The 25,489-nt window shown below is 32.3% G+C and overlaps 2 protein-coding genes across 3 annotated transcripts in view; one reads left to right on the top strand and one right to left on the bottom strand.

Annotated features, from left to right (window-relative positions):
* The window catches only part of LOC124360185 (high affinity cGMP-specific 3',5'-cyclic phosphodiesterase 9A), a 641,497-nt gene that overhangs the window by 350,798 nt on the left and 265,210 nt on the right, over positions 1-25,489 (top strand). The window lies entirely within an intron of this gene.
* On the bottom strand, positions 10,490-21,642 carry LOC124361196. Its single transcript, XM_046815235.1, has 3 exons — positions 21,540-21,642; positions 11,383-11,552; positions 10,490-11,044 (listed from the first exon to the last, which is right to left on the bottom strand). The coding sequence occupies exons 1-3, from the start codon at positions 21,640-21,642 to the stop codon at positions 10,490-10,492; spliced, it is 828 nt and encodes a 275-aa protein (XP_046671191.1).

Below are 25,489 nucleotides of genomic sequence, written 5' to 3'. Positions count from 1 at the left end.
AAAAAGTAAGTTGTCTCATATTTTACTCTAGAATTCTATTAGGAAGTGATGAATTAAACGTTATGTAAATGTTTATTACAAGCGCTATACGGAGACAGCGCGAATATCGTACTCAAGTGACGCCATAAAATGTCCTCAGACTCGGCCGTATCACGTTACGAGCCATAAACGACAAATGGGGTGTTTGGATGATGATAGACCGTCACTTCGTGACGTGGCGTTTGACACCTAATGGATTAGACGTTTAATGCTTTACATTTCTTGCCAGTTCTCAAAGTACGGCTAAAATTGTGTATGGGAGAACTTGTAATTGCTAAATTAAGTGTCCATAAAAACTCCGATATGACTAATTAAAGGTTTAATATTTAAAGAAGTCCTTCAACCTCACTGTGTTCTAAAATTTTAACTTAGAGATACTCTGTATATAGTCATCCATCTCAGACTTTTCTTTTAAATTTACTAATAAAATTATATAATTTAGTAGTATACTGAATTGTTTTACTAAACAATGTAAAGTTATTATTAAAATACTCTGCGTAATTAATTTAAATCAATATAATTTACGCGTGATATTTTTTTGTTTATTATAGTTTTTGTAAATATTTATACGTACTCCTGTTTTCGCTTAAACATTAGTTTCTGGCAGTATATAGACACTTTTTCTATCCATGACTTGTTCCTTCTGTTTTTGCTTAAACATTCGTTTCTGGTAGAATATAGACATTTTTTTATTGAATTAAATATTGACATTTTAAAAGTTTGTACGATATTACTTTATTTTATGCTTTTTCAACATCTCTCAGTTTATTCTAAATCCACTCTCTCCCAAAAAATACAAGGTAGAAGTACGCCAACACGTGTCGTAAGAGGCTTTGCTTAGATTGCATGAATAACTTAAAGTCTATGACATTTCACTTCCGAGATGTCCTGTAGACAGATAGGCATACAAACAATTATACAAAAAAGAAATTGAAACAAAAACGACTCCTCGTTGAATTCATTCTTGTAGAAAGGAAGTTTCGTACAAATTTTGAACTATTTTTTTTTTTTAAGGAGAGACCGATCCCCTTTTAAGCCTTATTCTGTCCGTCCTCATGGGCCACTGGTCTGTGCGAGGAACTTATCAAACAGAATAAGGGGGAGAGTCGATACAGTACAAGGTCGATGGTACTGATAAAAAGTGCAACGGTCACAGACAGGATTTGAACCAGCGCTATCTCTAACTCAGACCCAAAGTCCAACAACTTAGACCGCTCGGCCATCGGCACTCTACATATTAAAGAGTTTTTTACGACCTTTCTTGACATTGTTTCCACATAATAAATTCATATTTTTTTTTAAATAATTGGGTTTCATATCATATCAGTTTTAATAAATGTCTACACATAAATTCACTATAAAGTTATGTTGTATGTTAGGATAGCTAAGCTACATGTGTTAATATATTTAAATCTCTTATGGGTGTATTTTGTTTCTGTTTGCCATTTTCCCATTGTTATCATGGTTACCCATAAGACCAATGTAAAAGTATTCGCTAACGCTCATCCAAATCCCATGGAGTGACATGCACCATCATCGAACTCAGTGTTCCTTATATAGAAATGAAGCTTCATGCTCAATTTCGGTTCTATAGGTCAGTTCATTTGGAGACATCTTGCAAACAGATAGAAACATAACCAGACAGACAGAAATGATATTTTTCATCCCCGCGAGTGATATACTTCGCTAAAGCTCAGCCCATAAATGGTTAAAGCCAACATATCATATTTTATGATTATAGCTCAATAAATGTGAAGATATTATGTTGACGATATCATTTTCGGTCTTAAAGTATGTAGTTGATTGCCTTCTCCATAAAATGTGATGCATATAATGGAACAGTAACAATATTCCCATGCTTTTATAAGGCAACGTAATGAAGGAGAATGTTGTGTTTAGTACAATATATGTAGGATTCTATCCAATTAAGCAAGTAATAGCGTGTAGAAAGTAGCGCAACAGAATGAACGGATGAGTTGACAGTTTGTCTGCAGAGAAATTGTGTTTAACAAGCGTAAATTATGCTGAGTTAAAGCTACAGCAAAGTTTGACATTGACGCAGTAGTAGCCTTGATGGTACAACCCTGAGTACGACACTAAACAACTTGTTTGTTCTTAAGTAAGCAAAACAACTCCATATATATATATATATATATATATATATATATATATATATATATATATTATATATTCGAATCAGCAATATATGTAGAAACCTAAAACATATTGCTTTTTCAGTTTGTAATTTTATATTTATTATAACTGTACCCATTTTGGATGGAGTAGTCAAAAATCCTTATTGTCATTGATGTGTTCTCATGATAACCTTCATTTTGATGCGTTTTTCAATGGATCATAGCATTTGAATTCTTGATTTACCACCCACCCCCATTTTGGTAAATACAGGAGTACTTCTGAAGTTTAAGACACGACCTCGAGTTATGGAGTCCAGATGTTTTGTTTTAGAATGCTACCAAAGAAACTATATTTTTTAGTTTTTCCTGAGGGATAGTATTGAATCATGCCAATACCAATAGGAGGGAATCTTAATTTGAGAGCTTCTCCTAAACCATGAAGAAAGAAATGATTTTGTTCATCCAAGAAATCAGTAGAAGCTTGATACAGTTACCCTCGCAATGAGTAGGAACAAAGCCCGGTTTCATAAATCTTTTTTAGTGTTGAGAGATATGGTGTAAGATTCTCGTCACAAAACACCACTTTCTCAAAGTTTTTGAAACGAAACCAACTAACAATAACATATTTAAAAGTTTTATTTTTAAGACAGCTGTTTAAATCGTCGAGACTTCCATTCCTTTATACAATACTTTATGTAGATAACAGGAAAAATACATAGAAAAGACATCATAAAACGAGTATAAACAAAGAAATAATTTATACAATACACTTAGAATATATTATACTTTTATCATACGTAAATTAAGGAAATATGCACCAATACATATAAATATGAAAGTACTGAACCATAATTATCATTGATTTTGAATCATAAAAAAACCAAATAGTTACTAAAGTATTAACTTGGTAATAAAATTTATATATATAAACCAGTTTTTTGTTGTTTTTATCTAGCAATTATATTTAAAAAAAACAACACATTTATAAACTTCCAATATGTATCTCTTTAAAAGAACAAAAAGCCAGTAACAAACAAAGATAGCAGTTCGTGTTTGAAAGAGATTATTGAAGTGAACTATTAAAATCTTTTAAAATGCGTTGTTTGCTAAGTAAGCATTTATAGTTTAATATATTTGTTGCTTTGTCAACTTCATCTACTATATCCTAATTCAGAAACAAAGGTTTCATCTCTTTAAATTAAGTTTACCGTAACAACTATAAATTAATCCAGCAGTAAGTAGTTGAGATAACGAAATATGATGATTACTTTTATGAGCTGGTAACAAGATGAAAAAATGGAACTGGTAACAAAGTAACTATAGGCCTAAGTTGAAAATATACATTGGAAATAGTAACAAAATATAACAAGATAAACTATTGACTGTTAACAATATAGATATTAGATCCAGTAACAAGATATATTTATATTAATAAACAATAAGTAGAAGGATAATGGGTAATTAATGAAAATAATTAGATAGCAAGTTCCCATACAATCCTTATCATATTTTACAAAAACAACTAATTTTATATAGAGACAGATGTGAATATTGATATATTTAAAATAATAATGTGATATGCGTTGTATACGGAAAACCCTCTCGTTATTTTTTATTGTTATTTTTGTAATACAAAATATTAAAAACATAAATATCATGAAATGCATTATTCTTGGTAAGCTTTTTGATCATTTCGCTAATCAAATATACAGTAAAATAATTGACGGACATGCCAGTCTTCTTTCTTTTATACAAATTTGCAGTACGTAGATCTTAAAATTTCACGTAAACTCTAAATATAGAAAGCGATATTTTGAAATATATTTTTCCAATAACAATGAATATACTATCATATTTTTATCAACAGGTGTATAAGATACGATGATTTAATGTGTTCATGAAAATTTAATATTAATAAATACGAATTGGTAATTTTTAATAAAGCCGACAAAACATGAGCCTTTGACGTAGGAAGAACAGTGACTGCGATGTAGTTTTGTGGACACTAATAACGAAAACTGTCAGCCACCAGTTGACACTACCACTCACCAGTTTATAGCCAGCGAATATTGTTTGCGACTGCATAAATCTTTTATGTTTCATTTCGCTTTGTCACAGGTCAAACTTGTTTATACCAAAGTCACTATATTTAATAATTTTCACGTTAACTTCTTCCCTTCAATTTACGTTAATGTTACTTCAATCAGACTTGGATCTTTTTACAATTAATTTGATACAAAACTAAACACTAGTTTATATGAAGTAATAAGCATTTCACGATAATTTCAGTAATCGCACATTACAAATATTTATAATGCTCTTCAATATTTATTGTTCACTAAAATATCTCATGTTTATGCATCTCGATCTATGAGATTTTTGTTCTATGCCTATTATTTCAATTACATTTCAACATTTTATCGAATCAAGGTTTGTGCATTTCACCACTGATTTAAAACACTCTTTATACAATTTTCATAACTAAAAAATTGTCAAATCGACGTGTAAGTTAACATTTTACACCTCATACGTTTTATCGAAAGTATGCAATGCAAGTAAATCCACTCTATTTCCACTAAGTCCTCTCTCTCCAAAATATATAAAGCTTATATGATTCGTATTAATACTTAAAAACTTTGTTGAGTAAACCTGTAATAGCTTCCACTTGCTTCAACACTCTTCCAGCCATAGGATATTTTTAATTTCCAATAGAACTGAGGTACGGTGTTCCCCAGGGATCCATTCTCAGTCCTGTGCTTTTCCTGCTTTATGTCAACGACATAGGATCATCACTTCTGCATGGAGGACTAGTGCAGTATGCTGATGATACGACTCTCTGTTTTAGTGCAAGATCAAGTGAAGTGTTGGAACAACAGGCCTTTGTTGACCTCAATAACTGTGTACAATACTTCCAAAGCCTCAATCTCACAACAAACTCCTCAAAATCCAACGTTTTAAATTTTGCTTTGCGCAATGTAGGCAACCATTGTGAATCTGCCGTCTTGTTAGCTGATTCCACACTGGAAGAAGTCCTCTCTTCAAAATTTCTAGGAATACCTTGATCGAGGGTTGACTTGGAATGAACATATCAATCATGTTTGCGCAAAAATTTCCTCAGGCATTTATGTCTTGAGATCCTTAGCAAAATACTGCCCAAGTCAGGTACTGATAACGGCGTATTATGGCTTAATTTACCCCCATTTGTCTTACGGAGTGGTCCTGTGGGGAGCGTGCGCAAGCTCTCAGTTTCAGAGAGCATTCAAACTCCAAAAAAATGCTATTCGAATAATTGCAAAAATAAAATTCAGAGAGTCGTGCAGGCAAGCTTTTAAGGAATTACAGCTGTTAACTCTCCCGTGTCTGAACATTTTAGAAACCACTTTGTTTTGTATGTATAAGTGTGCCTTAACCAGAGGCCGGGACATACACACGCATAAGACACGAGGTAGAGAATTACTACGAACTGCAAGCCACAGAACAGTGGTTTTTTGAACACCTACCCTCACAGGCAGGTGTTAATTTTATTAACAGACTGCCAAATTCAATAAAAAATTCCCTAACGCCCAAGGCGTTCAAAAGGCGCCTTAAACACCTCTTGGTGTCACAAGCATTTTATAATGCAGGGGAGTTTTTAGCATTTAACTGGGAGACCGCCCAATTACACGACATTCTGCTGTTTAAAGTGGGATATATTGGCGAAGGATGAAAGGTGCATAAGTGTAAAATTGTATGTGTAAATGAGAACGTTGTGGCATGAATGTAAGAAATTTTAGATTAAAATTTGTGACGTTTGCTATACATTGTAATATTGTCGCTGCATAAAGCTGATTTGATTTGAAATTTAAAGGATGCACAAAAGTCTCAAATGACTCATAACAAGGTTACAGCTTAGTATACATGTAGAATACGTAATATTTTTAGAGTCCTGAATAAACATATAAGTTGATAAATAATGTAGTTGAGCAGTTCTAAAGCAATATGAACTAGTCATGCTAATTATTTTATAATTAATCAAGGAAACAGAAATGTTTGCTTGAAAATTTACATAACCTTTAAATGCTTAAGACTCATAGCAGTTCATATTAACACACGTAGTTACGCTTGTTTTCTTTAGCATGAATGTAAAATAATTAATAATGTTTGTGTTTCTGAATTAAAACAAAGATTAAATCGTACTAAAACGGTAAGTTTCTTGTAATAAACTGAAATTAATTTGGCTATTGCGAACTATTAGTCTTAATTCTCACATTTAGTAACAAAGTTTACTCGGTTATTCAAGATAATGGCTAAACAGATAACATAAATGCTTGATTACATGATGTGATGTTTCATATACTATGCAGTATTTAGTAATTGTAACTTTCAGATTTTAAGCCTGTTTCGTCAACATGTATTCAGATACCACCCGCACGTTTTGGGATTGGCACCCCTGTGAGAGGGAGGTGACTGCTGTTGGTGCCCTGTTAATAGGACATTTATTGATTAAAATGTCCACCCTCAGAACCTAAACAATTTCAAAATTCTCAGTAATAAGAAAAATTTCCAATTATAGTCCGATAAAGAGCATGAGTAGCGTTTTAAATAATTTTACAAAGAAACAAAGAAAAGTATCGTTTCATGGACATTTCCCCTCTGAAGTGGAATATGTTAGTGGCATATTCACAGGGGAAATGGTTAGCTAATTTCAATTTGGTTGGTCAGAGTGGAAATAAGTAAATAAGTTGAACCGTGTAGTAGCAATATTAAAAATTTGAAATCACAAAGCTAGAACATTCCTGTTAAATTCAAATATTGGAGAAAGCGCTACAATATTGCACGGAACATATTTACCGCAAGAGAACTCTCATCGCTCATCACTGTAACAGGTATCATGTTTTCTGTCCCTGGCTCGCAGTAGCCGAGTAAATAACTCAATACTTCAACCGCACTGGTTTTTGTTCCCCGCCTACGAATTTCACGAATATTTGGTTATTGCTTGACGACTAGGCTGGGGCTTATCAGTTTACAGAACTTTAACTAACAATTCAGTCTCTGAATAAGCGCAGTTATTAGTATCCATTTATATCGCTCCTTTCTACTTACTAGCCTTAATATCAGGATCTGTCCTAATACTGCACATACTGTACTATTTACACTGGTAGCATGCAAATTTTCTAATGTACAGCTCATTTCATTAGACAACATGTGTTACTGTGTCACTTTTTAAATTGTCATTTGATTGTTCTCATTTTTTTTACAAATGATGTAAATTTATAGTTGTCATCGTGTTTACCTATAAGGCTAATGTATAAATGTTTGCTAACGCTCAGCCAGGTCGCACGTTGTGACATGCACCATCATAGATCACAATGTTCTTTATACATAAATGCAATTTCATGCCTATAGGTTGGTGTGTTCTTGAGATCTGTGCGGTCAGACATATAAGTAGACTGGGATGTATTAAGTTTTACGGTATCTCGAGAAAAAATATAAAATAACAAAATCGAACATTAAAAATTAATTAATTTACAACAATACTTTTTCGTTATAGTAAGTTGGATGTATAATACCTTCTTTATATGCTTAAATTATTGTCAGTTTACACTTAATCTATTCTTTATTATTTCATCATTCTCATACTGTAAATAAATTTCAAATGGTAGACATAATAATAACACTAGAAACCTTTTGATTCTCCTATCCTATCCATCTGGTACTACGAGCCTTACTATTAAGATCGGTTCTATTACTATTAACACTGTTCCTCGCAGTAGGAATTTGTAGGAGTCACTACCGTTCTAAAAGAACAATTCATACCACAGTCAGTATTCATTATGTACCGGTAAGACACATATATTAGTTCACTGTGTACTAATATCCCACGGGTTACGTATCAGGCTACGCTGAGGTTCCATGTAAAAGTTCAAGGCTATAGCTCATTTCATTAGACAACATGTGTTACTGTGTGACACGTTAATGTGTCATATGATTGTTCTCAATTTATTTATGTACTCTGCGATTTCATCGTTTCCATCATGGTAACCCTTATGGCACTTATAGCCAATCACTAAGTGTCTCATGTACTGTCGTGCATGATTATTGAACTCAATGTTGCTTATATAGAAATTGTGCTTTGTGCTTTAACTCTATAGTTTAGTTCGTTCTCGAGATTTTGTGCGGACAGACATATAGACAAGACTAACAGATATGAAGTTTCATAGCCCCTAAAAAAAATAACAAAAAAATAGATATATTGAAATATAAATGTATTTACAATATTCTTTGGTTTTAGTTACTAGTTTGATATATGTATAATTCCTGCATTATATGTTGAAATAATTGTCAATTTACCTTTTACCCATTCTTTATTGTTTAATCATTCTAATACTGTACACAATATTTTTAAAATGTTTGACATGACCATAACACTAGGAACATTTTTATATATTATACTAATCGTAATTTTTAACACCGTAAGTACAGTCAACTGTATTACGCTATGCGTAGACCTAGTTAACTACGACTGTAATTAATCAGTCAACTAAGACTGAATTTGACCATATAATGCTGTAATTTGTTGAGAGCTGTATATTTACCAGTTGATAGCCTATTACAACATACGTAATTTCCCAACAGACCTCGATCCTTTCCCACTACCTCCGTTTAACATAAATGTGCAAGCCTTTGGGAAATTAACAAAGATGAAATGTAATAAGGACAACTCTGTTAAAACAATTTTTATTTCATTTCTCTCAAATATGCCTGTTAATAATATTTCCCAAAAACCACACGGTTTCATAAAAATCGCGTACTAAAAAATTAATTAATTTCAATGGTTTTTTTTTGTTTTAACGAAAATGTTCTGTAAATATTTAAGAAACGTAATAGTGAAAATATGAATATAGGATGTAAGGGAACTCAAATAGGGGAGACCGGGGCAAGTTGACGACGTTAAGGAATAAATATTTTTAATAAAATATTGTGATAAAAATAAAAGTCTTAACGATACATAAGAGTTAAGTATAAGTCTTTACCTACATTTAATTTTTTTTTAATTATCATAATATCAATTTTTTGTTTGTAAATTTTAGTTTCTTATGAAACAATGCAAAAAATGTCATCTTGCCCCACCCCCGGGGCAAGATGACTTTTGCATAGGGGCAAGATGACGAATGTTATGGAGGTTTAAATAAACACGCTACTTTGTAAAAGAAAAGGCTGCTAGTCATTTTTATTTATGTACAAAAACTGACAAACTAGCAGTAGTCACAAACAAATTCCCCACCTTCGTAGCTTGTACAATTCTCGTGCCACCATTCACTGCACTTGGAACACTGGATCCACTCTTCAACTGGAGGATCGGAGTATTTTTTCTTCACACCCAGGACATCTAACTTCACTGCCTTTTTGAAGTAGAAGCTGTGTTCATACACCTAGGACGTTTTTTGTAGGGTCCAAACTTGAGTTTCTTTGAAAACCTTTGAAGCTCGAAGCTCTTCTCTTTTCTTTTTTAAGCGCTCTTTTTCATCCTTCATTTCTTGCTTTACTTCCAAACACATTTTTACTGGCGTGCTTGTTATAATACTAGAACTTAACTTCTGAACTTTTCTTTTCTTATCCTTTGGTTTACCTTTAGGTAAAGGCTTAAAGTCGAAGACACTTGTATTCTTCTTTACCGGGATTGGGGCACAGTCTACTAGGGCCTACTGTTTCTTGGCGTTCACTCAGCTCAATGGTTTCTTCTTCAGGTTCACCTGGAGTTTTCTGTTGTATTTGATGTTGTTGATTGGATAGTAGGATTTTCATCTTCATTATAGCTAGGGTCTAGGCCTACATCCAGGTTCTGATCAGTTGTTTGTGATGCAGCAAAGTCATGTTCGTCGAATACAAGTGGATTATAAGGTTCTATTCCTGTGGACCTGAACCCACTAACGGCATTGCCAACAGTTGCAGCCTTGAAATAAGCAATGGTCAAAAGCTCACCAATTTTAAAGTCACTGATGGTCTGTCCTGGATTATTGACCATGAAGTTGTCACAAGCTTGACTGTAAAAGGTTTTCAGCGAACCAAAGAATGAAAAACGTCCAAGGGCTGAAGACGGTGTGTTGTATGAGGAGGAAATCCAACCATAACAATATGGTTATCTCTGCATAAGTTGATTGCCTCTAGGGTTATGTGGGTTCTGTGATTATCGACAAGTAGCAGGATAGGAGAATCAACTGTGGGTTTTGCATTGAGGATAAAGTGGTTCAAAAACTTTACGAACAACTCTCCGTTGCTCCAGCCATTATCGCTGGCAGTGGCCCACACTACCTGGTGGAGCTCTTTCCATGAGTTCAGGTCGCATTCGCTTTCTGGCAAATACCAAAAAAGGGGTAGGTAAGTTCCGTAGCATTGATGCAACAAATAATAGTGACGTTCCTGCCTCTCTCCCCAGACACAACTTTAGAAACTCTTCTACTTCCTTTTGGTGAAATTACCTTAGGTAATTTATTGGGCACAGTAGATAGTCCTGATTCATCTGCATTGTAGATATTAGCAGCGGGAAAATTGTGTTTTTCTCGCACTTCCTTCAAAATGGAGAAAAATTTATCAACACTAGGTTTGTTGAAACCCATTGCTCTTGCAACAGATGTTGCTTCTGGCTTACGCATACTAAAGTTGTGTTTTTTCATAAAGGTAGCCAGCCAATCCTCACCAGCCATTTTAGTTTCTTTATTAAACGGATGAGAAATCCCTAAGTGTTCTGCGTATTCAAAAACGAGTTTTCTGCACTGCAACTTGGTCATTCCAAAAAACATTTGGTCCATTACCGTCAAATAGTTGTGTAAATCTTGGAGCTGCTCTTCATTGAATACTTCTCTATATCTTCCTCCATGGACAGGCATATCCTAAAAAAAAAAACTTGTTTAAGGGGAGCAGGAAAGGTAAAAAATTTATATTTATTTTATTTCATTATTTTAAAGTTTGGTACTTTTTAAAGGTTTGGAAAATGTAAATAATAATCGTTGTAGGTTGCTTAGAAATGTTGTGATGAAGTAAATGAAAATGTTATGTGTATTTGCGTAAAAAGCTGGGGTACGGATTATAGTCTTGTCTTTGTAACGTGAGAAGTTGTTATACCAAAGTAAATTTTTGTTTTAATATCAAAAACAAGGTGGTAAATAATTTAACTTAAAACAAGTTGTAAAATATAAACGTGGTGCAAGGTGTAGGTGAAAATAGTTACCGAAACGTTCTTTTTCAGTCGGCGTCGAAGTGTTGCCTCTGGAACATTGTAAGTTCTCGCTGCTCCCAAGCAAGTCATTCTTCCCTCCTTGACCTCTGTGAAAGCAGTATCCATGTTGGTTTTTTCCCACTTCTCTCTAGAGGAAGTCTTTTTGTAGTTTCTCACCATCTCTGGAACCAAAGTAAAACTAAAAATCTGTACCCGCATATTAAATTAATAAAAAATTCAATTCTAAAGTAAAATTGTTAAACAAAAGTGTAGATTAAATTTTTTTTAAATAAGTGGTTAAGTCTCACAGTGGTCGTCAGTTATTAGTTTACTTAAATCAAAATTGTATGCATAACCATACTTCTTAAAAGTTTCAGCTTTGCACCAGTAAAATTAACCGGGGCAAGATGACGAAACACGCCATCTTGCCCCACGTCATCTTGCCCCGAGCGGGCCGTAATAGAGTAGGTAAATTTTATTGGCATTTAAGTTTAAGATAAATATAAACAAACATGGTATTTATGAGTAGCCTAATACATAAGGTAAATATAGGTAATATTGAAAATTAACATATCTTACCTGCGTATTCAATAAACCTTACGATGCAAAGGCCGAAAGTTACAAAAAACGCACTCCAAAAACAACAAGCCGCTGTAACAACACACACAATGGCGAACTTGTCTTCACTGCCAGTTATTTCAGAGGCCATCCGTGTGGAGCGCTACTGACATTCGACCGGTGCTACTACCTAGCAACTAATTTGAGAAACTAACCATTCGTCGTCTTGCCCCGGTCGTCAACTTGCCCCGGTCTCCCTACATATAGAATTAATTGCGTAATTTTTAGAAACACTCATAATATTGTAGTGTAAAAAAATTAAATTCAACAGTATTTTTCCTAAGAAATCCAATAATAAATATAACTGGAAACAAATAGTGTTTGAAATCAAAGTTTCAGGTTTTAATTCAACCCTTAAAGTGTCGTAGATCAATATGCGTGACAAGTAACTTTAAAAGAAACTCAAATGTACTTCAGTTGGATGCAGCCTGGACGATGCCGTGGCACAAATGGCCCATTCAACAAGTGCCATATGCTGGAAGTAATTTCCGGAGAGCAGAATTTCCCCCTATTGATAGCCTGTGATAAGATTTATCATTTACAAAAAGTCCCCTAATCCCCTCCCCCCTTGTGCTACCCCTCTCCCTCCAGCTTCTGACTGTCAATATGTAGGCGGTAAATCAACTGTAACTCCGCTAGCAAACCTTTTGAAACCTTCATTTTGTTCGTCTTTACCATGTTTTCCTCATTCCACCATTGTATAATTTCTCGGTTATTACACAGAAAAAAAACGATTTAATTTAGTTGGTGGCTGTTTTAACAAAATAAGTAAGTAAATATGTACAGATATATTAGCGTTATATAGAAAGGAGGAGAAAATACCATGGGAGGATCGCTAAATTCAGGGAAATTACACTCTTTAATTCACACAATCAACAGGGAAATGTTCAGTTTTCCGGGAATTGCTTTAACGTATGACTTTTCTTTCATTGACAAGGCTACGTAGTCAAACAGAATTGGCATTTATAGAAACATAACTGTTTCATTTAAAATGACAAAAAAATCACTAAAAGTATTCCAGCTATTCTTATTTTATTAGAGATAACACTTAGTAGGAACACTTTTAAAAATTGCATTTAAGGTTAAAAGTGTTATCAATATAATATATTAAGTAGATGGTATATTGAAACCTTTAATACGAATCGATTTTCATTTGAAGTGAGTTATGTATTGACATTTTATTTCCAAGAATAGGTGGTGTAGATCAAAAGAGACGATTTGGATTAAACAAATTTACGTCCCAATACAGAATAAAAATTTGATAGGGTATGACGCACCATCGATATAATATGGTCATCATGAACATAAAATTAGACGAATCTAACTTAGTATATGTGTATTTGATTAAATATAAATACAAGAAATATTGATCCACAGCTTTTGTTGTAGCATCCTCCAGTCCCTCAGAGGAAAAATCTAAAGTTTTGGAAGAGGTCTCCTAACTTTCCTTTTCATTGGCCACTTAATGTTCGATGGTTATAAATTTATTTTTTCAGTATACAAATAAAATGTTGAAATTAATAAAATCCTGGAGCTTTTGCACAAGTTTTCAACAGGTTTTTATTTATTAGATATTATAAGGAAATTGCTTTATCGAAGTTTTCTGTACAAAAAGTCATTAAAATTTAACTTTTTGATGGTAAAAAACAGGACATGAATATTTAACTGGACGACTGAATAATACATTAGTGTGGTATTATGGTACAATATCGATAACTATTGTTAGATTTTACCAAAATACCCATGTCTTTTTAATATCCAACCAAATGTACGATAATGCTAAACTACGCACGTGAGCAAAAAAAATCAGAATTGTCAGTGAAATGAATGTTAGAAGAATATAAATAATACACTTTTCTCCACTTGATCTTTGACTTTTAGCGGTAATCGCTTAGTACAAACAAACACGGGATATACATGTGATACATGTTGTACACAGTATAACTCGATCTGTCTGGTAAAAGAGGAAATTGTTGCCTAGCAACTAATGTAAATAAAACGAATAATTACGTCACTGTTGGAAGTTTAAGTTTTTCTTTAGCTGTTCTTGTAATCTCAAAAGAGTAATTTCATACTTGTATAAATAATGAAGTCTCCGATTCTGAACTAAGGAATGAATTAAAGCTTTGTTTCCTGATTCAGCCTTCAGTTTTTACTTGTAAAATGTCAAATTACTTTTTGAAACATAAATTTTCATGTTTTTATTTGATGGTCATGAAAAATTATGTTGTCATAAGAAATATATCTTTTTGTTAAACATTAGCATTCACATTACGTAATACACAATATTTAGTAATACACAAACACACACAAGCCTTTATGTATGTATAAGTATATACAGAGTGAATGTGTCCTGCAGATTAGCGTTAAATGGAGAGGAGAACGATTAGAGCTGTAAAAGCTAAATGTAAATGCCAAATCACATGCAAGGAATAAAAAGTGTCAAAGTATGTCAAAAGTCTAGATCTCGGATTCCAATTTAAAAATTCCAATTAAAAACCGATAGTATTAAGTTTTAAAGCTTTAGCTAAAAGAAACAATTTGGCGAACTCTGTCTATATTTTACCGTTTCACATTCGTAGACGAAACGTAACAAAATTGAGGCTTTACAAAAAAAACCCAGGATTTTCTACAAATGTCATTAGATTCAAGAACTATCAATTTCTTAATTTGTAATGTATTGCCTCTAAAATTACACCTTGCATGTACATATTGACGTAACCTTTTCTACAAAAGTAATATAAAAAAAGTTAAAACGGGTATAGTTCAAAAGGTTTTGAAAGACTAGTATAATTCTGTACCTCATATTAACTAAACGCCTTTAAAAATTAAATGACAAACTTAAAATGTGTGTCTATATCTAACAATGTTTATTTACTGTTCAAAACTGTGCTTTTATTGTTCAAAATTAAAACTTATCCGCTATTATTTTGTTGAATATAATCTCTACATTTTCAAACGCACAAAACAGTAACATCTTGGTTTAGTTTTCTCAATGAATATTTACCCGTAAAAAATGGAGGATCAAACAACAAATTTTATATTCCGAATACTCGTACAATATGATAACCCATTCATAATTTTAAATATATAAATAATTACGAAAATAACATAGTATTTCTATTTTTCAACTAATAGGTATGGTTTCTATAAAAATTAAAGGAGTCGTCAGTTTTATTAAACAAAATCCTATACAGTACTTCAATATAATAGTATTGGTGATGTAATTATAGTCTAAATACTAAACACTTATTTTAAGAATTTTTTACATAAGTTTTCTAAACAAATAATACAGTTTGTGTAGTAGGCAAGTAATCTCAAAAGAGTAATTTCATACTTAAGTAGGCAAGTTGTAGATGATTTTTTCTTCACCTCAGTAATACGGATTTTAAACGACTATTTTCCATTTTCTTAGTATAAAAATAAATATGAATTTTTGTGCTTCCCCAATTGCTTTTACAGGCAAGAGAGAAAAGTACAAAGTATTCATAAATGGAGTCTCATTCATTTCATATTTGTTCCATATACGATGTTCGTATCTCATTGTAACTGTCAGTAAATAAGTCAGTAAAGATGGCATATTCATATTTTCACTGTAGTAAACTTAGGGGTGGAGACAAGACTATGTCACTCAACATCATTTTATATACAAGAATTATATATAAACTAGATGAATTATTAAAACATCATAGGTTTAATAAATGATCACAAAATTGTACAAATTATATAAAATTGTATTAACCAGGTTAAAAAAAAGCATGTTGCATAATTTTGGGTAATTCTTTTGATTGCAGACAACTAAAGCTCTCTTATTTTTGGTGAATCCAGCCATTTTGTTAAATTTTCAGCTTTTTTGTACTACACGGTAATAGTTAACCGAAAAGAAATAACACTTGCGGCAGTATCTTTTACTTTCTATTCTTAAAGAAGGCACAATTTTGAATTTTTGCATTACTTTAGTTAATGGGTATTTTTTTATTTTGAAAAGGATTTTATTTTATATCATACGATTATTTTTATTCAAAGTAACTTAACTTAGTGTCAAAAGGGCGCCATTTATTATTTACTAAATATATGAGCGCCGAAATTGTGAATAGTAGTGGCTGGTGATCATATTATATATAATTTTAAGGGAAATGTAGGATTTTTCATTCCATTATTAAAAAATTCCCTTTCAATGAAAACTATTTAGGCATTTTGTGTTACTTTTTACCTTTATTGTGTTCCAAAAATAATTATTTTTATTGAAATTAGTAAGCATAATTCGATTTAAGGAACTTTTCTATAGTTTATTGGAAAAATATGTGTAACCATGTGCAAGTCAAATTTTTAAAACTAGATGAGTGTTGTTTTGTTATTATTTTGTGGGAGAATTTTGGATTGTGCTATGAAGATATACTATGGTTAGTCATTGAAAACAAATTACAGGAAGTATGTGGTAACTTTTATTGCATTAGTTACACGAGAGGTAGATCATACCTACGGATGAGGTGTACTGACGTGCGAGTGATAATTTCAGTTAGTTCTGAGGGCTAACGCTAGGGTTGCGCCACGTAACTTTGACGGTTGTAGTTCATTTACTACCTGAACTACTTGAGCGAGTCTTTTACTCCACATATAGTGATCTGAGCGCTCACTTCTTCCGTGGCTCAGTTTATTGCATTAGCTGATTTATTGCTCTTTTATATAGGGATTTTTGGAAAAATTAAAGCTTTATAAATGGTTAATTTATTTATTTTCAAGTACTTACTGTAGAGTTATGTTTGATGTTTTCTACTAGTAGTTGTTTCGGATTTCAAATAAACATTCTTTCTTCACCTCTTTATGGTGTAAAGTTTTTGACACAGTAGGTAACAGGGTAGAAATTTGTTTAGATTCGATTAGATGTAAAAGATTTATATTATTTCCTATGTCTAGGTTGTGCTTTGTCCGATGAAAATCCGTATATGGAACTTTTCACACATACCTTTTGATTATTAATTACTTACAACATTAATAATTAAATAATGCAATTAGCACATTATTCTTAAATTAAGTAAATATTTTAAAGGTCTAAAATTAGTACTTGTACTTTATTACAAATACATTAATACTTGTTCAAACTGAATTAACCACACAAACCGAAAGAAATTGACTCAATCAACTGCATATTCATTACTTAAGGACGTGTGTTGGACAATGAGTGCATTATTTAAATTATCTATGCAGCAAGCGACTAGTAAGTGAAGCGGCAAAAAGAATTCATCCAAGCCGACTCAACGATAAAAGTCATTACTTTTATTTGGCTTTAACTCAACATAATATTTCCCCAGACAAACTGTCAACTCTACGTCTTCTTCTTCCTCTTTCCGCTACTATCCCCTGTAACAAAGTGATATCACCTAGTGTAGGTGTTCAGAAAATACCAGGTTGGATTTCATTCGTAATATTCCAATTAAATTATGCGAACGGATGGTTCATTTTTACTTTTATATTATTTTTCTAAGTTGTTTATAAATTGTTAATTTAATTTAACTTCGCATTTTAAATATCTGTATTTAAAAAGTTATTTTTTGTATAGTTAAACAAATCATTTGGGATATATGTTTTTCCCTGTTCTAGAATAATATTTATTAATGTATTGAACACCGTATTTACATCATGGTGTATTTAACTTTTTGTGGTACACACGAGTAAAATAATAATACTATTTTGATTCTTCTGGAACCGAAATTAATTTTAAATGTTTCAAAAACGAGCATACTTAATTTCAATCCGGTTGTCTTACAAAATAGAAATTGGATGTCGATTTAGAATTTTTTTGCATAGCTAACAGAATAGCTTTTGTTATTTATTTTAATTATGTATTTTTGCAGTAAGACCTAAAAGGGTTCATCTGTTAACCTCGTACATTATTTGTACTTTTAGAAAATAATAATAATTGTGAACGATAGTCACAAGAATATATATTTATGAAAAAATCAAGAAGCTCAGATAAATATCATGTCTATCAATAGACACTGATTAAATATCGCAAGACAGTTTTGACTTGTAGAGACTGATGAGACTTAAACTACAGGAGACATCTATCTATCCATCATCTTTTTTTAAATTATTCAAGACTTTATACTCGTTTTGCCTCCGGTCATGTTCCAGCAATTTTAAAAATTAGAGCTTGAGACCTAACGATGATTTAACACCATACAAATATTTAACACGATTTGTAACATCCATTTATAACAGATTTCCTTGTAAGCGTCATAATACGAGTACATAAGGCACTTATTTGGACTTCTGCTAGTATCAGAGAATTAATAAAATGCTCTGATACTAATAGATATAAAATATATATTGAATATATAATAATACTAATTGATAGCTTCAAACATAATGAGTTTTGTTTGTTTAGAGATTATTTTTATTATTTATCATTGATTAAATGTAAGTAATTATGAATAGTACAGAAACTTTTTGTTCTCACAGGAAGATTGAAAGTTTGAATGACATTGTAAACGTGAATTTGAGAGCTTTACTTGTTTGGTTGTGTCAATCATCCTCACCACAATCAGAATTATACCTGTATAAAATTATCAATATTAAGGAATTAATTGTTTCTTTATTAATGACAGTTTTTAATTACACTCACCGTATACATATTTTAGTAATTCCATGAGGAATGTTATGCATTTGATTTGTAATTTCGGCCAATTTCACATCAGGGATTTTACGAGGGATAATTTTGAAGATAAAGATATGAATTTTGTACACTACTTACATAAAATATGGTTGAAAGTAACATCTCATTTATATAAAAATTATGCAAGTTTTTTAACAATGTTTTATTTAATTTACAGTGTATTTTCAAGGGTATTATTCATGAAAATACATGTTATTCCCTTAAATTAAAAGTCCATTTTCACACAGGCTTGTTAAAAAATTTTCCAAACTAAATAATTAAATGCATATTACTCCTCATTGAGTGATGACATTTAGTTTTGTTGCCTTCAAGAAATTTATTTGAAAGTCTTATACTATCAAATTTTAAAACGTTAACCCTACCTCAAACTAATCACATTGTTTTAACACTCGCGCGTAAAGCCAAACTATATAAAACAATATAAACTTTTCAAGAAAAACAACACTTTTTAAATACGTACAATAATAATAGATGAAAGATTGAAACTGTACTTTAAAGCAATGTTATATTTAATTTACAAAATATCTTCAGAGGCATTCATCATTAAAATATATGTTATTCCTTTAAGATAAAATTACATTTTCCTATATTCTCGTAACAAAGTTTCCTAAAATAAGTACTTAAATGCCCATTCCTTCTTGAAGATTGATAAAACTTAGTTCTGTTATTTTTAAGAACTATACAGTATTATAACTGTGGGAATAAATGCCCATTCCTTCTTGAAGATTAATAAAACTTAGTTCTGTTATTTTTAAGAACTATATTATAACTGTGGAAGGTCCTATAACTCTCAAATTAGAAAAGGTTAACCCAACCTAAAATTAATCATATTGTTATACGATTGCTCTTGAAGCCAAACTTAATAAAAATATGAAGTTTTCAAGAAAAACAAAATAGTTTTGAACACTTTTGTTACTTCACTTGCGGATCTGACTTTGTCCTTAAATGTATTTCTCCGTAAGCAGGAAACCACTCTAGGCTTCGCAGAATGCATGACTTTGGTTTTGCTGGAATTGGAATCGAATTGTTCTGTGAATACAACAGATGCTTGGGTCTTGGTATTGCGTGTTTACTGTACTCGCGTTCTGACATGAAACGTTTCAATCCCCAGCTCTGTGTTACTCTGATTAGTATGCTTAAGCAGTATTTCTGGAAGATTAATGTACATACTTCCAGAACACTCTCTTAAAATTTGTGACACTGTAGTTCATCCACAACAAGTATTACCCGAAAATAATTATTTTGTTAGTTTGACTGATATTTTAAAACCAGACAGTGAACATTTCTTCATTTAAACATTTAAATTTAAATTATACCACGGTTTTCTGTACAGTATTGTACATTTATTTACTGATAGTAAGCTTCCTGATTTCTTTTTCGATCAGGAATAAAACAGCTGTTGGTTGTAAGAGATGCATATTTCTAGTAATGTCATTAACACGTTGCTTCATAAAAAGTAGTACCAATGTTAATTGTGAATAAATGTTATTCATACTTTTTATTTTTTAGAAAATTTCCAAATCGTTGAATGCATAAATACTTCGCCCAACCTAATACGCCCTAATACGTAAAATATATCATCATAAAATTTGTTCTGTCAACATCAACATTTTCTTACACATTTAAATCTGCGAAATATATTATTTTTCATTTTCTATATAAAATCTGTTGCCTGAAGATGACTCTCTGCAACAATGCTGAAATATTTATAGAACGTAACTGTAATGGCAAGGCAGTTTCGGCGCTGTATACTAAAAATCCACTAAAAAAATTATGAGCACTTCTGGTTCGAGTGAATTTTCCACCAATGTTGAGTTTGACTTGTTACCATAATCAAGAAAATATGTTAAAAAGTGTATTTTTTACCATTGTAATTTACTCTGATCTTCGTATTATTTGTTCCATAGTTGGTTTTGTCTTGTTTCCTAATCAAGAGGTTATGTATCACAGATCAGAGAAGCCCACTTCTCCCAAACGATCACTATGATGGGTTTTAAATATGGGTCTTAAAATTTATATTTAAAGTTAAAAAGTAATATTCTCTTACGTTTATAGTACTTAATATTTGCAAAGCATGTACATTTAAAAGTACATTATCAATGATACTATTTACGCGTTTTTTCCGTTATAAACTTTAAAATATTTTAGAACATTTAGAGCTGGAATTAGTACATTAGTTCAAAAGCACAGTCCAACAAACTGTCATCCAGCATAATTCTTGCTGACTCCTTCAAAGGGAGTCATCGGAGTCAAATTCTGACATCTTATGTAGTAGCTAATTAAATAGTAGATAAATGAGTTAATTATGTGGTTTTGCTCTCATAAATCAATGTTTATACAGAACATTTGATAATATTTTTACAGACTTTTAATTAATATTTCACAAAGTATTTTTGGCTGCTTTAGAGACCAGTGAGACGTAGCCCGGACGGATTTTCGATATGAGAATAAGCCTGTAATCAAATTATGGACCTTAAGAATGCCCATATAAAATTTCACTTCAATAGGTTGTATAGTTTACACGTGAAAGCAAAAGAAAATCAGGCAATTTCGCCTTTATAATTTAGTACAATGTACATTAATACGTATTTTACAGTAAAACCATCATCAGAATTACAATTTAAAAAATTAATGGAATAAATGAAACGTTTTAATTTTTTATGTACGCATTTTTAACAATATTTTCTAATTATTGTGTTTGTAATTATTTGTGGGTCTACGGTAGAAATCATTTTGAAGGAAAATTAAAATTTGGCGTGTGAAAATTTAAATTTTGTTTCAAAACGACTAATGGGTTGTCTAGTATAAGATAATTAACCATTTATTGCGCTGATTAAATTGGACCTTGTGTGAGGAATTTCAAAAACCGGTGTACTCCAGCGTTGTGAATGCTCTTCAGAGCTCTCATTTCCTGCTAGCCGTGCCATCTGCAGAGAGCAGGACGTCATATCCTGCCTCTGATTTGTCACGCCTGTCATATCCGCCACTTGCAGAAAACAAACAACATCCCAAATTTCTTATTATGCTTTAAATCCGCACATTCGTTCACTGTACGGTTGCAGTTCTTGTATGTGGTGACTTTTCTGTGAATATTGAAGCGATCCACGATGTCCACGATGGATTTTTAAAAGGAAACCGGTGTTACTATTAGTCATCGAGATTACAAAAAAAAAAATTAAAAAATACAACAAAAGTGGATGGAAGCCGTTATCATTCTTATCCCTTGCTGTATATATCAAAACGTACTATTTCACAATACCGAAATGGCTACCAAAATTATGTTTCCCATTTAAATAACCTTCAATGGTTTTAGTACAGAAACTGAGAGCCAACTCACAATGTACAAACACAGAACCAGCTTTTTCTGAAATTTAGAGATAAGAACCGATTATAAATCTCACCAGTGTTGTTTGATGTCAAAATATGGGGTTGACAAAAGGTTTAAAAATATAAAATGATAATTTCTTTCTCAACACTAACCCGATACACCAACCGTAACGTATATAAACGTTAAATCAGCGTCAGTGAACCATATACAGCCATTGAAGTGATTATTGTAGATCTTTTTATCTAGTTATATGACTGTGATACAACTATTTAATTATAAATGTACAAGTAACGTAGCTATGGTGGAGAGGGTTGATTCAAAGTTGATTAGTGAGGTTAGCTTCAGTTCACCTACCTATTAGTGCATTGTTTGGACCTGACGCTGTCACAGACTTGACTCCTAGAATCTGGAGTCATGTTCGTCTGAAGATATTCAAAAATGTCGGCCAGGAATCGTGCACCTGACAATGAGCATACCTCTTCACCTAGATTACATCATATTTTGTCATCTAGGCGTCTCTGGTGTCAAAACTATGTAACGAGTTTCTTCGACGTCCAGCATTCTTATTATTTGAATGTCTGACGGTCGATTTTAAGTGCATATAGGGAAAATACAACGTGAAAAATTTGATACGCTCCACTAAAACTAACGTGACGTCTACTTCTTTCTTAGAAAACATTCTCTATCGATTATAAGAAAGGTTGTGGGCATATACACCGGAAATTAGCTCTCGGCTCGTAGATTGCTACTACTTTTTTTGGTAATACTGTTTATTCTATAAATATAAAGTTAAATACTGGAAAGTTAAGTCATTCCACTTAAGTACTATGTGTACGTTCTTTATAAATAAACTCAAGCAGTGCGAGGGTGAGACATATGTAAGAGATAAATAAATCACGCTGCTACCTGTAGTTTGTTACTAGTATCAATGACTTGTGTGAGCAGGTTTGTATTGTGAAGATTATGCAATATATTACATAAATGACCTCTTGTAAAGTTAACTTGTAATACTTTTCATTGACAAACCACTCAAGGATCATGCGGTTGTATCTACATCTGTTTAATTTTAAAAATCTGTAAGATGATCTTCAAAATATAAAATCTATATGATAACAAACATAGTCTTGAATTGCAGTGAAGAAAACTTACGAAACGAAGCAAGATATTTGATTCAAAGCATCAATTATAAACTCTTGAATGTGTTAGAAGTGTATCCATAATGCTCATTCAAAGTCATAGTGTATAGATAAATTCATTCCATTTAACCCAACTGTTACAAAAACCAGTTATAAGTTTTCAATAGCTTAATAAATTGCATCTTGTTCAGAAACGAACACATTCAACTACCAAAAATCATCAGTTGCGATTGGATTAGGTTTGCATCAACTCTGATGATTGGCCCATCGACAATCAAAGCAGCAAAACCAACATGACACACAAACAACGGTAATTGCATTCTATGGCTTCAATGTTCTCACTGTTCTCCGTTCTAAACATTAGAAACATTCTTTACGCAAAAAAAGTTTAATTAAATTCCATAATTATTCATGAGTTATACAACAATGATAAATATAATTACAGTTTGAAAGATTGATATTTTACCCACTAAACAAGGGCGATAAGTGTATTTCATTATCTATTTATGTTTACCCTTATGATTGATATAAAGCTGATGTTTTACCGTTATAAGTAATGTACCATCATAGCAATACTAATATATAATAACTTATTCTTATTGAATAAATTGCTTTGTCATAAATTATGGTTGAAATAAGCATTATTTAAATATCATAATGACAGAATTGATGCTTAAAGTGCAATTAATCTATTTGCTGAGGGCTATCAAAATATGGAAGGCTGAAAAACTCCCATTTCTGTCTGTCTTCATACTAAACAATAGACTTCAAATTTTGCGTAAAACTTCATTTATATACAGGTGACACTAAATTCGATGATGATGGTTCATGGTACTGTAGAACTTTTTATTGGTTTTATTGGATATTTTTTAATTGGTCTTATGGGTAACTATGAGTGCAACGAGAAAATAGTAGAAAAAATAAATTTTTAAACAAAGTGGCAATTTTATCCAGATTTTGATATATGAAATCTCATGTTTTTATTCATAGAGTGAAATAACACGTAACAGAGTGAAAGTTGATTTCTGAGTACTTTTGCGTTGTAGTACCCTACCTAAGCTCTCACGGATTTTTTATTATTTGAACGCTGCTGTAATACCTAACAAAATTAATAAAAATGTATATTTATCATGTGGCAAAGTATTTCAAGAATACTTTTTTGTATGCTTTAAATTCTGTATGAAATTTCATTTCTACAAAACAAGAATGAGTTCTGGGTGCATCTCCAATCATGGAATTCGGCTGAACATTATTGAAGCCTATCACTCAGTAGGGTAACACAACTTCTGTTTTGTCTGACAAAAGGATGTAGAATTTTCTTTTTTGTATGATTCTTTTCTGTCAGTCTATTTGCTGCAGGACATCGCGAAAATGAAACGAGATATAGATGTGAAATTTCGCATACAATCTCGGCAAGCTTGTTACGCGACACGTGGGTGTAGCATGCTCCTACCTTGTTAAAATTGTAGGAGATAGAAATTATTGTGCATTTCACGGGAGTAGAATCCGTTGTCACCATTGAGAGGATTGTTGTGCTCATCTCCGCGTTTTGCGGTAAAAACTCTCCTCTCAATTTTATAAATAATGTTTTCCTCAGTTTATTACTCAAGCAACTATCGCTCTGAAAATTGAACGAATATTCTTATCCTTTCTGAGTACAGGCTTCACTGAGGTTGAATACAAAACATCCAGTCTATAGCTCACTTCACTCTCGGGATATCCTACGGAAAGATACAGATATTCTTATCCTTTCTGAGTACAGGCTTCACTGAGGTTGTGTGCAAAACGTCCAGTCTATAGCTCACTTCATTCTCGGGATATCCTACGGAAAGATACAGATATTTTTATCCTTTCTGAGTACAGGCTTCACTGAGGTTGTGTGCAAAACGTCTCTAGTCTATAGCTCACTTCATTCTCGGGATATCCTACGGAAAGATACAGATATTCTTATCCTTTCTGAGTACAGGCTTCACTGAGGTTGTGTGCAAAAACGTCTAGTCTATAGCTCACTTCATTCTCGGGATATCCTACGGAAAGATACAGATATTCTTATCCTTTCTGAGTACAGGCTTCACTGAGGTTGTGTGCAAAACGTCCAGTCTATAGCTCACTTCATTCTCGGGATATCCTACGGAAAGATACAGATATTCTTATCCTTTCTGAGTACAGGCTTCACTGAGGTTGTGTGCAAAACGTCCAGTCTATAGCTCACTTCATTCTCGGGATATCCTACGGAAAGATACAGATATTCTTATCCTTTCTGAGTACAGGCTTCACTGAGGTTGAATGCAAAACGTCCAGTCTATAGCTCACTTCATTCTCGGGATATCCTACGGAAAGATACAGATATTCTTATCCTTT

The sequence above is a fragment of the Homalodisca vitripennis genome, chromosome 4, assembly GCF_021130785.1.
Source record: "Homalodisca vitripennis isolate AUS2020 chromosome 4, UT_GWSS_2.1, whole genome shotgun sequence".
NCBI classification, from domain to species: Eukaryota; Metazoa; Arthropoda; class Insecta; order Hemiptera; family Cicadellidae; genus Homalodisca; species Homalodisca vitripennis.
Note: the sequence above shows the minus strand (reverse complement) of the source record. Positions and strands in the feature narration are given on the sequence as shown.

Coding starts and splice junctions, on each gene's coding strand:
- LOC124361196 (XM_046815235.1), bottom strand. CDS start 21,642: ATGACAGGCGTGACAAATCAGAGGCAGGATATGACGTCCTGCTCTCTG. Junction 11,553..21,539: donor AGAGCATTCACAACGCTGGA/GTACACCGGTTT, acceptor CTTTGGTTCCAG/AGATGGTGAGAAACTACAAA. Junction 11,045..11,382: donor GACTGAAAAAGAACGTTTCG/GTAACTATTTTC, acceptor TTTTTTTTTTAG/GATATGCCTGTCCATGGAGG.